Source organism: Polypterus senegalus, chromosome 10 (assembly GCF_016835505.1).
Source record: "Polypterus senegalus isolate Bchr_013 chromosome 10, ASM1683550v1, whole genome shotgun sequence".
In the NCBI taxonomy this organism is placed as follows: domain Eukaryota; kingdom Metazoa; phylum Chordata; class Cladistia; order Polypteriformes; family Polypteridae; genus Polypterus; species Polypterus senegalus.
Window position 1 is genome coordinate 180,436,495 of NC_053163.1, and position 16,588 is coordinate 180,453,082.

General features: G+C 34.8%; 1 protein-coding gene across 2 annotated transcripts in view; it reads right to left on the minus strand.

Moving 5' to 3' along the window:
* rpn2 (ribophorin II) overlaps nt 1-16,588 on the minus strand; it is a 60,525-nt gene that overhangs the window by 12,025 nt on the left and 31,912 nt on the right. For both annotated transcript variants that reach the window (XM_039767886.1, XM_039767887.1), the window contains exons 11-13: nt 2,828-2,919; nt 1,860-1,974; nt 359-553 (exon numbers count right to left, since the gene is read on the minus strand). In XM_039767886.1, the coding sequence (XP_039623820.1) occupies nt 359-553; nt 1,860-1,974; nt 2,828-2,919 (402 nt within the window). The remainder of the gene's footprint in view (nt 1-358; nt 554-1,859; nt 1,975-2,827; nt 2,920-16,588) is intronic.

A 16,588-nucleotide genomic window follows, 5' to 3' on the forward strand; every position in this document is an offset into this window, starting at 1 on the left:
CAACATTTTCATAACAAAATACTCTATTCATATGCTTATAATACTTGATTATGTTTATCATTAAACCCAAATAATACGACTACAACTAAATCATTAATATCAGCTTCACGGATATAAAAGAGGGAATTAATAATGATAAATGATTTTTGTTTAAATTTACAGAATTGTTTTATAGACAGATAGATAGATAGATACTTTATTAATCCCAAGGGGAAATTCACATAATCCAGCAGCAGTATACTGATACAAAGAAACAATATTAAATTAAATAGTAATAAAAATGAAAAAAAAAAAAATAAAAATAAAAAAAGCAGACAATAACTGAATAATAAATTTATTTATTTTTTTTTAAACATACCACATTCCAGAGGATGGGGTTTTCCAATGTCGCATCTCCAATGATCAGGTACAGTGCATAAGTGCCAGACACTGAATCAAATTCAGATTTCCTCTCAGCTGCATCCAATTCAAACTTGTACACATTTTTGCTGTCGGGTTCTGCTACAAACACAACCTCCTGGCCAGTTTTTTGATTATGCAATCGGACAAAGGTCTGTAAAAAAAGTTTAAATGTAGTCCTCAAAAAGAATTTGTAAAAAATACCAAAACAAAATGATTACTTGGAACATTTTTGTGAATCTAACCTTCTATCTCATCCACCTGCCTAACCTCTTTATGATATGTAAATGAACAAAAGATCAAATGAAAAAGTACTTGTGGATGTTTCTCAGCCTTTGAAGCAGATTTCCAATTGATCATCAGGTGAAACCACTGATGCATCTCTTAATTTATGTCATATATACAGAACACAAAATTTCCTTCACAGATTAAAAAGAGTTCAAATAAATCTGTTACCAAAAGTAGGTAGTTATGAAGTATCTGTAAACTAAATGCTTTTCTTGATAAAGAACAGAGCCTGGAGTATGGTATATACTGTACATCTAAGCCAAAATTAGCCAAGGACCACATAATATTAGTGTACATTAAACCACAATATTGTATTTTTTTTATTTCAATTTATTTTTGTAATTTTTTTTACAATGTATTATTTGATCCTGTATGTGACTAAGTTAAACTTGAAATTACATGCTTAAGAGAAAAAAAAAAAGTGTCAAGTCTAAAACACCAATAAAAAAAAAAAAAAAAAAAAAGTTGACTCAATCCTTCCTGCTCAGATTTTGTATTAAATGTGAAATCAATTTCAAGTATCTCAGCGTTCTCCGAAATAAAGCTGGGAACACTCAGTTACAGAACCATCACACACACACTGGTGCACCATCTAAACCAGGCTCTGGGTTGACAACCAATGACTGAGACTGAAATGAAATGTATGCAAGTATTATATTGATTTCTCCTCAAGTCAGAACTAGGCCTGTCACATTAATATTTGAAATTTGAATATACCAAAAAGCTATACACTTAGTGTATTTAAAACTAATCTGAAAGCAAAGAACGACACTTCAACGTTGACATACTATGAAACAGTTTTTCAGATCATCATCTTTAGTTTGTGTTATCACTTTTGCGAACAGACTACTTGCTCATTTGGTTGGATAAGTTTCTCATGTCAACTATGAGGCAGACAGCTCTTGTCCAATGGCAAAGACCAACATTTTTCTTTTAAAGTGCAGGTTACCATGCAGAACACTTCCTTAGAAATGGGAAAGCTTATCAGCAAATTGCAAATTAAAACCAAAACTCCTGCTGAAAGCTACACTTGAGTATTTGGTACATCAATTTAAAAAAAAGACAGTAATTTGAATGCAAAATACACACATCATCCAGAAAAGCAATTAAAATACACACTGAAACAGGTGTATCTCAGGTTCAAAAAAGAGCGAAACATATTTGATAGTTACCTGATGTGGGGTCAACTCCACTCCAGTATTCACATCTACTAACTGGAAAGACAGAGCAAAGTTTTGATGGCTGTCAACAGTAAAGGTTCCCTTTCCTTTTGTAGGATATTCCACTCTGAAAAGACACATCTTAATTTAGAAACATGCATAGACAAAGCACATATCCACACAGTAAAGTATGAACAGGACAAAAAAAAAAAAAGACAGTTGCACTCTCCGCAAACTTTTCTTAAAATAAATTTAATATCTCCTTTCTTTTGGAGATACTTCTCTTTCTGGGGGTCCCATTTATTAAAAGAGTCAGATAACCTACTTAGATACACATTTTACATGTTGTCTAAGTTCATTGTACTGTATATGGCCGTGACACACAGGAAAGAGTGCATGATGTGGAGAACTGTGGGAGTCTAGGAAAGCACAACGAATGCTGCATGTCTCACTCTCAATTTTTACAGGAAAGGACCAGGAGCCCCAAGAAAGAGGTATTGCCCAGGAAAGGCCAACAACAGATGATCTCCAAAAGCCCCATGCAGTAACATTCCTCGAAAGACTAATGCAACTTCTGGTCAGATGACCCTGGGAAGAAATAAAAGGGAGGTCGGGATGATCTCAGACAGTTTAATTCCACTGTAAGACTATTGTACTGTACTGACTGTTTAAATGATTGTTGTGGGTGATGCAACAGCCTCTCTAATAAACCGAGTATTTGATCTTAACATTTCAGTGTGGCTATAACAAATGGTGAATCCCTTGAAGATACGTGGATATCTCAAGTCGAAGCTACTGGCCTTGACCTCTTTCACTGTCTGTCTGGGCCACAATATGTTTTTTTATTATTATATTTGTCAAGTAAGAGTATTAGATCATCAACATTCCACGTAATTAGAACAAGTATTTAACTTGAGTGCCTCAAGACAAGAAGTCAGCTAAATTCATAATTTCTACTACTGCAATCAGTTCATACTGACCTGGTGGTTTTAGGTGCAATGCTTTGGTCTTTGTCTACTACAGACAGATCCACATTAGCAATTCCAACTTCTGTGGACACTTTCACTTTGAGCTAAACAGAGAAAGAAAGAAAGAAAGACAAATGCCATTCCATAAATATAAAAATAACATTACAAAAAAAAACAAAAAAAAAAAAAAAAAAGATTAAAGCAGTTGGCACTGACTATCCAAGACCCTGGATTATAGCAAATAGTTTTTCAAACTGGATGGATGATGGGCAATACACCGATTTCATAAAGGTTTCTACAATTTAAACAAAATGATTTTCATTTTACAGCTTTGTGCTTATCTTGTAAAACAAAATGATTTATGCTAGATTTTCTGACACATCCCAAATTATCTTTCTTTCTTTCTTCCCAATTTGTAGTGTAAGCCAAAAGAAAGAACTCTGTCATATTTAAGACAGGTATAAACTTAGATCAAAGTAGAGAAACTTTATTAATCCCATGCAGAACTTCAGACAGACAGAAAGGAACTTTATTGATCCAGATGGAAGTTTACAAACATAAATTTAGGGTTAGAAATAGGTCTCCGTTTTTGGAAAATTACTACTTTAGTGCTAATAGTTTTTTTTTTTAAATAATCAACATAACAAAGACAAGTCTAATGTATTTCCAAGTAATTAAACCCTTTATTACCTTTACCCAGAAATGAAGAAAGCGGCAGTGTTTGACAGATGAATAGGTAAACTTTGGCATAATCATAATTAATAATTCTGAACAGCATCAAGCTAATTCACACTTGTACCTCAGTGTAATGCTGGGCATAAACTGAAAATGAATAAGGGATGATAACTCATTTCTCACAATAATAAAGCGGTAATTTCTAAAGTAAATAAAGCTTCAAATGTTATATGCTCTATAGATCTATTCCAGATATAAAAAAAAAACAAGTCCTCAACCAGTTTCAGAAAGAAAACCAGTTTGTTACAGGGAACACTCCAAAAAAGCCTGAATGCCAACTATCCCGAAAACGGAGGTCTTTTGAGCAGAAGGAATAATTTAACGTAAACACCAGGCGGTAACAAATTAAAGTCTCTGGAATTGTATGGCAGATACATTATTAGGCAAATATTATTGCCTTGTTTCAAAAATTAATTGCTATATCCAGAACCTCTACTTATGCAGATAAATGAATAAATCTCCACATCCACTAGTTGTGGATACTCAAGAAACTGAAGTATATAGCAGAAATAAAAGTGAAAACATTTTTCTAGAATGGCATAAGAAGCTTGAAGCACAACTATAAAATAAGCAGGTGGTCAGAACTATTTTCTTGCTTAATGGTAAATCAGAATAAGTATGTGAATAAAGAACAGATCCAAGGCTTATAATTTACTGCGACTCATTTTTAACTTATGACATTTACAGAAATGGGCAGTCTATAATTTGCAATCGTAGAGTGTTTCAATTATGGCTGCAATTATCATTGTTTGCATCACAGACTCCTAGGTACTTCTGTAAAATTATACAATTAAATAATCAGACTTCATAACAATTACTTTTACTTAAATTAATTATGTGCTTCAAAATTGCACTGTCCAAATTATCTTGATGTGTGCAACCATACATTGCTTAATAATCTGCTTCAAGTTTCTCCTGTAATATGTGGAGAACAGCCAGGCACAGTTTCGATGCACTCTGGTTTGGAGAAGTGACTGGCAGAAAAACACATTTTAAATGACAGCTGCGTATATAATATGTTCCTGGAAAGGTTCAACAGTCATTTCATAAAAGGCCCAATGTAACCCAATAAATCAGCCATTTACACGAATTCTTAATACTTACATTTCACAGAATGTTTTTTCACCCTCATGGTTCATTCTTCAAGGATTCAGCTTACTTTGTATATTTATTAACTAAGTCATGCGGTCTAAACTTCCACTTTAGTACAGCCAACATATAAACCCATTCATCTACTTCCTAAAGCCACCACATTTCACTAAAGGTAGGAGAAAGCCGGAGCCTATTTCAGTCGCATTGTGTACTAAGCAGGAACCAAGTGAGGGCAGGATTCCAGTCTGTCTTCCATCTGAACACCGCCTCATGTAAGGTCCATTTGGAAACTAATCTGTATGTCTTCAGGATTTGGAATACTTGGAGAAGAATCCAAGGAGGCATGTAGACAATGTACAAACACCAACATATCACTGTTGAGAATATTCACATTAACATAAAACAAACATTTGAAGGACATAATTTAATATGGTTAAAATACACTCTATTAAAAATAAATTGCTAAATAAAAAAAAGAAAAACTTAAATGAATTGTTAGCCTGTCAACATTTTTTTTTTTTAATAAAAAAAAACGAAATAGAAAATGGTGCTACAGACTTCAAAAATCAACCATTAGAGTACTTATCTACTTTTACACTGAAGGTAAGGAAGTTAATTTGTATACGCAAGCATTAAGAAATGCGCTCCTTCAACTGTGGACAAGCCTAGTCAGACTCATTAGTGTCAGGCATTGCAGAACTACTACAACAATTAGTGTTAATGGTTTTTATGTTTAAAAAGGCACTTTCTTTAACAGAAACAGCAGCATCTGAAATGCAAATTGTGTCACTGCTGTCTCCTCAGTCAGAAGTGGATTGGGGGAACAAAATATTTTTTTATTTAACCTTTTACATCTTTTCTCTCATCTAAAAATTGTACCAAAAATGAATTAAACCAAAAAATAAAAGATGACTTTTTTACTTTTACATTATTATTATTGTTAAGGTCCAAAAAATAAAATTATTTATTCACAATAAAACTAAAAATCAGCCCTTTTCTGGATTATATACAAATAAAAACAGAATTTAAAAAACAGAAATATTTAGGTCAAGAAGAACCAAATGATATGACTGAACAAGCTAAAATACCAACCAAGAAAGTAGCTTTACCTTCACTAGTAATTTTTATTTAAGAACTGGACAATAATATTATAATCTTGTTTCAATTAAGTAACAATTTTTCCCATAAATAGTTGATATACAAGGGCATTAAATATTCCCTTGAAAATTTAAGGTATGTTGCAAGAAATCACTTCCTTCAAATAACTGAGTTTTCTGATCAGAGTCCTGAAATGTTTTCAGAAATATGAATCTGTGTTTTCCTCTGGAATTAATTCTATACTGTTGACATTTTTTAAATCCTAATTAGAACGAATTTTGCTTAGTTTTACATATTTTGTTTAATAGTCGAAGCTGAGTGTACCCTCAGTCCTAAATACTAACTTTCCAAAAGACTAGAATGCCATTTTAATTTATTGTCATTAAGTGCAGCAAAAGCATCCAGAATGACAAGTTGGGTGTAACAAAAACCACCCAAGACTTTTTGAGAGCACATGTTTACAGATGAAATCCACCTCTTAAGACAAACAACTTGTGGGAGTTCTCATTCTTTCTGATAATTCAAAGTATAATTTCAGTCCTCTGCATGCATATTTATTCAAACTCATGGAATAAGATTTTAGCAGTGGATTACTTCACCACAATGGCAATACCATGTTTATAAACAGGAAATTAATAATGATTGGAATGACATACACATTATCCTTTTTTATCCTCTCTCTCTCTCTCTACTAATAAAAGGCAAAGCCCTCACTCTCACTGACTGACTGACTGACTCACTCACTAATTCTCCAACTTCACGTGTAGGTAGAAGGCTGAAATTTGGCAGGCTTATTCCTTACAGCTTACTTACAAAAGCTAAGAAGGTTTCATTTCGAAATTCTAGACGTAACGGTCAATAACAGTCAATAACATCCGCCATGTTGAACTTTATTTATGGCCCCATCTTCACGAAATTTAATAGGTGGCTTCCCTGCGCTAACCAAAACCAATGGACGTACTTATTTCAGTGGTATGATGCCACTGTCGGCCGCCATATTGAAGTTTCCAATTTCACTAATTGTCCAACTTCCCGTGTAGGTAGAAGGTTGAAATTTGGCAGGCTCATTCCTTACAGCTTACTTACAAAGGTTAAGCAGGTTTCATTTTGAAATTCTACACGTAACGGTCATAACGGTCGACAATGTCCGCCATGTTGAACTTTCTTATTTATGGCCCCATCTTCACGAAATTTGGTAGGCGGCTTCCCTGCGCTAACTGAAACCAATGTACGTACTTATTTCGGTGGTATGATGCCACTGTCGGCCGCCATATTGAACTTTTCAACGGTCTTTGTTACTTATGAGCCCATCTTCAAGAAATTTGGTACGCGGGTTCCCAACGCTAACTGAATCCTACTTACGTGTATATTATATATATATATATATATATATATATGTCCATAGCCTGCAGCTCGGTCACCGTGTGAGGCGGCATTGGGTCCCCTATCCCAACACCTCCCACGTTGTTGGCTGCCTGCCTATATAAGACCGTCCGTCGCTCCAGTCTCTACATTCCCTTCCTTGCTTCGCCACGGGATTGACGTCTCCCTGCTGAGAACTACAGCCTTTTTATTTAATCCACAGCTTCTCCGCTGTTTTATTGTTCATTTATTACGAATATAGTTATTGTGTAGGTATTTTAGACTTGGTTTACATTGTTCAGGTACCCATTTCCATTATCATTCCAACCGTACCCCCATTAACATTTCTATCGAGGTGATCACCATCGATCAAAGAACTGTCACTTACCGAGTGGTTTCCATGCCCGGAGATGGCACCTACCTTTTCCATTCTCTGTGTTACATATTGCACGGCCATATCAGACTCACTCTTGATATCCGGAGGAACATTGTGTTTTATGTGTTGAATGACTGGGACAGGTTCAAGGTGGTCGACTGATGCCGGTACAGGAGATAATTATACTACACAGGAGCACTATAAGAGTGAAATGCTTAAGCCCTTCACCTATGGTTCTGTATGCGAGTTGATGGCTGCCGCTGAATTGTTCGGTTGTCGCTTTCAAGTGTACCGAAATGGCCAAATATTTTACACCTTTGGGATAACCACCAATGCCTCTTAAACGTCTTAGATTCACAGGTGACGATTTCAGTAGTGGACACTTTAATGTTTATGAATGTTTAAACTCTCAAAAGCTGGATGTGAAGTTATCGATGAAACCGGTTGTATGCTTACAACTCTTGACAGATGCCGAATGTCACTTCAACACAAGTCCTGCAAATACTGTCGTAATTGAAACAAACCATGAAACTCAAACTGATTATGACAGCAGCAATCCAAGCTGTGAGATTTGAAACAAGATTACTTTTCACATGGCCAACTGTTCGTTGCATGCTCAAGAGTAAGCTCAGCGCACAGCTTGATCATATTATAATTGGAGGGCCGAACTGACAACTTGGTATACAAAGAGATCCTTAATAAATAATTATTGGTATATTTTCCCTTAGTTTAAAAAGGTTTAATTTTCTTCTTAATAAAAATTTTAAGGTAGTACATCAGCATAAGCTTGGTATTTTACCAGTATATATATATATATATATATATATATATATATATATATACATACACACACACACACATACACATCTATATCTATCTATATTGGGGTAAGTTAAAAAAAAAAAAATCGAAGCAATTAGTAAATTAAATCACAAAAACGTTTCACTGTGACATGCTTCACCACAGTTAAGGGTGTAATTGATGAATTTTCACCATCAACAAATATAAATGGGCGAATCTGTAATTGCCATTTCATTTTTAAGTGGAAATGAATATCTATAGGTCTTTCTATTATATTAATTTTTTGTTATTTTGCATATTCAGGGTAGGAACTGGTACACAGTAATATCAGAGTTGAATTGCTTCTAAAATTTACTTGAAATCACAAAAGTCAAAAGGATATCACAAATATCACTTTTAACTGCACTCTTAACAAGCTACAGAGGTCTCGGACTTGAAACAAAGCTTGTACTGATATTCAACTCATTTACACCATCAGGACTTTCCTCTAGTATTGCTCTGGAACTGGGTGGCAGTTGCTCCCCTGACTCGCATGGATGTTGCCTGTGGTTGTGTTACCAGCACAAGATACTTCAGTCTTGCAGATCATACATATAGTTTTGATTTTGTCAATGTATTGGCACTGTATGTGTACACATGAAATCCAAAAAAGGACTTTACAGTCATGGCCAAAATTATCGGCACCCCTGGGATTTTCCCAGAAAATGCACCATTTATATATACCATATTTGGTATACACGTTTATTTCCTTTATGTGCACTGGAACAATAGATAGGTACTTTATTAATCCCAAGGGGAAATCAATACAAAAAAACAGAAAAAAAAAAAGCCAAATCTGACATCATGTTACACACAACTCCAAAAATGGGCCGGACAAAATTATTGCCACCTTTTCAAAATTGTGGGTAAATTATTTTATTTCAAGCATATGATGCTCGTTTGAACTCACCTGTGGCAAGAAACAGGTGCTGGCAATATAGCAATCACACCTGAAGCCAGTTAAAATGAAGATAAGTTGACTCAACCTTTCTGTTGTGTGTCTGAATGTGCAACACTAAGCATGGAGAACAGAAAGAACAGCAGAGAATTGTCTGAGGAGTTGAGAACAAAAATTGTGGAAAAATATCAACAATCTCAAGGCTACAAGTCCACCTCCAGAGATCTTCATGTTCCTTTGTCCACTGTGCGCAACATAATCAAGACGTTCACTACACATGGCACTGTAGCTAATCTACATGGATGTGGATGGAAGAGAAAAATTGATACAAGACTGCAACGAAGCATAGTCTGAATGGTGGATAAACAGCCCCAATCAACTTCAAAACATATTCAAGCTGTTCTGCAGACTCAGGGTGCAACAGTGGCAGCTCGAATGAAATGAAACGCTATGGCAGGAGAGCCAGGAGGAACCCACAGCTGACACAGACACATAAAAAAGCCAGACTGGAGTTTGCCAAAATGTACTTGAGGAAGCCAAAATCCTTCTGGGCGAACGTCTTGTGGACAGATGAGACCAAGGAAGAGCTTTTTGGTAAAGCTCATCATTCTGCTGTTTACAGAAAACGGAATGAGGCCTATGAAGAAAAGAACACAGTACCTACAGTCAATCATGGTGGAGGTTCTAAGATGTTTTGGGGATGTTTTGCTGCCTCTGGCACTGGATGCCTTGACTGTGTGCAAGGCATCATGAAATCTGAAGACTACCAAAAGATATTGGGGCGCAGTGTAGGGCCCAGTGTCAGACAGTTGGGTCTGCGTCAGAGGTCATGAATGTTCCAGCAGGACAATGACCCCAAACATACCTCTACAAGCACCCAGAAATGGTTGAAGACAAAGCGCTGAAGAGTTCTGAAGTGGCCAGCAATGAGTCCGGATCGAAATCCGATTGAACACGTATCGAGAGATCAAAATTGCTGTTGGGGGAAGGCGCCCTTCAAATCTGAGAGACCTTCAGCAGTTTGCAAAAGAAGAGTGGTCGGAAATTCCAGTTGAGAGGGGTCACAAGCTTGTTGATGGTTATAGGAAGCGCTTGATTTCAGTTATTTTTTCCAAAGGGCGTGCAACCAAATATTAAGTTGAGGATGCCAATAATTTTGTCCAGCCTGATTTTTGAGTTTTGTGTGAAATGTCAGATTTGGCTTTTTTTTTGTTGTTTTTTTGTGTTGTTCCAATGCACATAAAGGAAATAAACATGTGTATACCAAAACATTTGTAACTGCAACAATTTTCTGGGAGAAATGACGCATTTTCTGGGAAAATTCCAGGGGTACTGATAATTTCAGCCATGACTGTACATCACTTTATTTTCCCTCCCCCACAAAGTCAGCAATGTTTATTTGTCTTTTCTCTTTTGAAAAGAAAAAAAAATGTCTAAATGACTTGACCAAATAGAAAAATGGACAGGAGAGTCCAGGTTTAATGGAGGTTAACTACAAGGAATTATGTCTCTCCCTTGTGGTTGCCAGATCTGGTAATAAGCTGAACAGAAAACCCAAAGTTCTAATTTTAATGTTACTTAATATATCCATTTCTTGAAGAATTTAACAGATAAAAGAAAGTGCACATTGGCAAATGACATATCAATGTTATGCATTGAGAAATTCATTTTGACTGCTCAAGTAGTTTTCTCTGCTTTGAATACACTTTCTACTTTACGAGAGTTTATATTTTGAATGTTTCATTTTTGAGTTTTATTTTCATGTATGAATCTGATTTTTATTTCTTTATTGAAGAAGGTTTTTTTTTGTTTAAACTACGCGCTAGCCTCTTTGTGGTTCTGTCGTTCGCGTATGTGGATGTACAATTTAAACAGATTATTTTCATGAGAATTGTTACATATGCATAATATAACTATTTTACATTACAGCAAGTAATTAACCATATTAAAAAAAAAAAATTTAAGTAATTTATGTTTCATGTTGCGTTAACGAGTTATTCGTAGATAACATGATTTTGCTCTGTTTGGCTTTGAATTTAAAACTGCTGTAAAACTTCAGTAAAAACAAATTTTTTGAATTAAATTTTCATCAATATTGCACTGAATTTTGATTCTGTGTTTGGACTTTCATCGTGACAACACAACGTATAACTGCCCATGATTGAATTTCTTTCTCTCTATTAAATAAAATTACTTTTTCAAATGTTTGGCTCTGAGATTTGTTAATTGTCTTTGGAAAGGCCATTTTAATGGGAAACTGTTAACATTTTAATGCGAATGGCATTAAAATGGCATCTCCTTTGTTGTGCAATGTTATCTGCGGAAGATGTACTACATTATCTTTTTTGGATACATCCTTCTTTCTACAGTAATTCATGCGATGGAAGACCAGACGGTGTTAATGGTTGTAGTTATTCTTTGTGATACTGTAAGTTGATGTTTTCATCTTCCGCACGATCACCACCAACTGTTTCAGCATAGTTTATCGATAAGCATTTAACCAATTTGCTGTGTAACCGATCAACATTTTTGGCGTTAATTTGACTTCATCGTTTCTTGCTGCTAGGATTGACTGTGTACTCATTTTTTCTGTTGATAACCCTTCTTGATGAAATTCAATATAATTTGGACATAATAAGTCTTCTTCAATTGGTAACTTAAGGCGAGGAAAATGTTAAAATTTATAAGAGCTGAGAGAGCAGAAAATGTGTCTGTCAAAAGCATTCACACGAATGAGAGGTGAGATAACAGTGTGCGTGGTTGAATATAGTTGAGAGGAGGGGGTGACTTGAAAAAAATCTCTTGGACAAGGTGTCAACTCGCAGGACTTGGAAAAAATCTTCCAAAAAGTCTTGTTGCAGGATTTTTCTTATTATAATAGAGAGACTTAAACTGTGTCATATTGTGAAAGCTAGTATGCGCAGGTAACAGTTGCTATGGTTTGCCTTCCAGATGTGATATGCTAAATTTCAGTGCATTAGCACAAGTTGCTTTGCCCGAATTATGGACGTAATCAGTAAACAAGTGTTCTTAGAGTCCTTTTTTCTGTATTTTGGTTCTGACTCTTGCTTTTTCATTTTGACTTTGGATTTATTTTGGTGCTTGGCTCTGCAAATAGAATTATGGTGAACAACTTCTTGAAAGCAATACTTTCCTAAAAATGATTATGGTTATGTCTTCCAGTTTATAAAAATGGATTTCAGTGCTCAGACAATAAATATTTTTAAAAGAAAACTTCCTCTTCCGGTAAATTACTTTTAACATTCGAGCACTGCTGTTTAACACATTGTCCCAGGGGTGCACCAGAGTAAGTATTTAGGACAAAAGAATAGGTGGTGGTGTCCAAACGGTGGACCTTTCTGGATGTTAAGCATTTTCATAAATGGCATAACAGTATAACATCCTTAATTAGGAGTTTAGCTACTACTAAAACTAGTGGCAGGGCACCCAGTAGGTACTGCTTCCAAAAAACACAAGCATTCAATCTGGAAGCGGAATAAATTAAATTACTAATCTGCTGTGAATCTTCAAGGTGGGGAACACTACAACCGAGCTGCCTATAATGAATGTTTACTTTTGTGTGGTGCTCTTATTTTTATTCAGTTGTTCTTTATATTGAATGGCTGCTTATACCCTTTAAATGCATGGTGTAATGCTCACCTTTGGAAACTGTGTAGAAAAAAAATGTAAATATAAATAAATAAATCTTGTAATTAGTTACACACTGTGATTCACTTAATATGACAGCTCCAGTCAATGAGGAGTGGCACAATTTTCGTAACTTCAATCCTTACTTGTAATGTGCCTTTCATGTAAAGCTAAATCTACCACAGACTTTAGGAAAACATGATCCCAATAGCCCACAAAGCAAATGCATTCCTGAACATGTCATCCCCTTTCAACAATTTAATTTACAATACAAAGCAAACAGTGTTCTGCCCCTCTATGTATTACAAAAAAAAATTAAAAAAAAACAGAAAATGTGACTAAATTAAAAATTTGTATGCCTTTTAGGGGTAATGCTTTATGTGAATGATAAAAGGTTATATGTAAGCCTTTTTATGTCAATTTCCTGTTGAAAAACTAAGTTGTGATAATTGCACAAATCTTACTCTTTTTAAATGGCTATGGTCTGACCTTTGCTAAAGAAATCAGATGTAGATACAAATGTTGAATAATTAGAGAACACAAATTGTTTTGACCATTTTCCCCTGAATCGTTATAGAATTTAATGTTGCAATGCAAATATCCCTTCAAAAGTATAAGATTTATAATAATAATAATAATGCATTTATAGAGTACTTTACATTAGCAAATCTCAAAATGCTATATAAAAAGTTTAAACCAAGGCAAGATAAAAACAGAAACAGAGATAAAACAACAATAATTATAGCATTCTTGTTAATAAGCCTTCCTAAATAGAAAAGTCTTTAGCGTTTTTTTTTTTAAAAAAACAGCCCACAGTCTGTTGTGCTCTCAGGCTCTCTGGTAGGGCATTCCAGAACAGTGGAGCAGCGGCTGCAAAGGCTCAGTCACCCATTGTATGAAATTTGGTCACAGGTATGAAGGCAGCAGGTATTGGCAAAATGAAGGTTTCTTGCAGTGGATTGTAGTATTAGGAGTTCCTTCAGATATTGTGGAGCATTTCCATGGATACACTGGTGAGTGAGCAGACCGAGTTTGTATTCGATACGGAGGTGGATAGGGAGCCAATGAAGTGACTGAAGAATTAGTGAAATGTGTTCATATTTGCGCACCCTCATCAGGATTCTTGCAGCACTATTTTGATTTTTTTGGAACTTTTGAAGGCTCATGCTGGGGATCCTGATGAGGAGTGCATTACAATAATCCAGCCTAGATGAAACAAAGGCATGAACCAGCTTTTCAGCATCACAGAGGGAGAGGTAGGGACAAAGTTTGGCTATGTTTCGGAGATGAAGGAATGCAATTTTACAAAGGTGATGGACATGTGTATCAAATGACAGATGGGAGTCTAACTTGACACCCAGATTTGTAACAGAAGGGGAGACGGTAAAAGGTTAGAAAAGGAAATATAATTTACAGAGGAACAAAGTTTGTGCCAATTAAAAGAGCTTCAGTTTAGAAGAAATTTCAGTCTGGTGTTTATTCATGTCATTGCACAGACAGTTTGTATATGTTTTAAATGTTTTTAGTCATAATTAACAAAGTTTAAATGCAGTTTTGATACCACTGGCCAACATCCTACTAGACAGACTTTAAACATCAAGCACACCACCTAAGAATGGTTATTGGTTTGCTTTCAGTGCATAAAGGAGTCTAAAGACAGCACTAATTTATTCATGTCTGCCGTTAAATATGAAATCCTTATAGTTCAGTGTTTATAATTTAATAAAAAACAATAACTTCAACTGCCAATTGTAGCTATTCATAAAAATGACTTATGCTTTGACATACTATTCAAAAATCAACCATTTAGTGCTTCAGTCGATTCAAAATATTGTAACAAAGTTCATACACACATAAATACGTAGTATACTCAAACTTAATTTCTGATGAGATTTTAATATTCTACTATTTACATACAAGTAAACAACTAATCAATGGCTATATCTCAAAAAATATACTGCAGTCACATGGTGCAAGCCTGTTAAGGTTAAGGGGGACAGCAGAAACAACTGAACAATTAAAGCAAATCCTATTGTTTTTCAATCATGTCCCGGAATGCAGCACTCAAGAAGAAACAACATTTTTAGTGATTTCTAATCAAGGTGTCAGTTTGACCCTACATTATCTGCAGAAAAACATTCATTTATGATAATCCAAGCCAAGAAGCATAATCTGTAGAAGTCTCATTTTTAGATTACTGCAAGTGAAAAGACAATTGACAAACGAATGAAGGGGAGGCAGGTCTTTAATTCAAAAAGTCCCCTCCATCAGTCACTTTATGTGCAAACTGATAATTCCAGAAATAAGTATTTTACAATATTTCAGCAGAAGAGCATGCATTTTGCATGTGTTTGGCATTTGACTAGATAACGGACATGTGGATTATGTGACAAGAGTAAACTGACCCACATTTTTTTCTTTTTTCCTACAGACCTTTTTTACATTTGCCGTTGCGGCATTGGTCATTAATAACTTCTTTTATGACATAAACTACTTTTTCTCCATTCTACAGATTTTTTTCTCTGACACCACTTCAAAGTATGTGGGGGTTTGGTAAATAAAGAAAAGATATCCTTGCTTGCTGCATAGGATGATCTACAAAAATACCCAAAAAACTTTTTGAAAACAATTCTAGCATTTTTTTTTTTAATATCATGGGCCATTAGAAGTTAAGAGTACTTTATATTAAAAACCACATTAAATATCAAAAATAATTGAGCACTGTCAAAATATATTACTAGTAACAAAAGTTCCATGCACAGGAAATTCAAAAAATGTGAAAGTCACAAAATTATTTTGTGCAAGAGCATACTTTAAGTTAGAGCACTTACATAAGCCTATCACCTTTTTTGTTTTAATTAAAAGCTGTAAGAACAGTTAAAATGCAGGGGAAAACTATCAATTAAGCCAGCAGAGAAGTCTCAGCAGGACAACAGTCATTTTTGTGTTGTCAAAGGATATACTATTTTACCACTACATTCAAACTACTTAAAATCTTTGTCTAGTTCCAAAATTCCATTCCTGAATTACTCGACAGTATTCAACATCACCACTCTTCAAAGTAACCAAATGTTTTTTAAGGCTATTATATAATCATGGTTCTGGATACCCTTTACAGATTCAGCTAAGCCATCAGGCGTACACTCGAACACTAATGCTTTATTAGTCCTGAAGGTTACATTGTTATTTTGATGAATTCTGAATTTTAAGTGGGTTGCCTAAAATCCTTTTCAATTCTATGTCATGCAAGACTAACACTGAGCAGTGATTGAAAAACATTAAATGCACATAACATTATACAAATTTATTGTCTGTTATACCTTCATTTTTATCACTCTTTAATTTAATAATGTTCTTTATCAGTATGCTGCTGCAGGAGTAGGTGAATTTCCCATTGGGATTAATAAAGTATCTATCTATGCTTTCAAAATAATAAAAGAAACTGATTATAAGTAGGCAACACAGACTTTCGAGAAAATGTATGACCTATAAGAATTTTTTAGACAAAGTTTGACAAAGAAGAAATTGAATATTGTTATCTGACAGCATTGACCAATTATAAGATCAACTTTGCATTTAGTAACATTAGCAGATAAAGACCTAAGCAACATTCTAATGACTAGCAGTGGTTAACCAATTACTGATAAATTTAACTTTGAAAATATTTGTGGCTTTGGGCAAAATAATACTCTTTCAAAACTAAAAAAAAAAATTAGCAATGTCA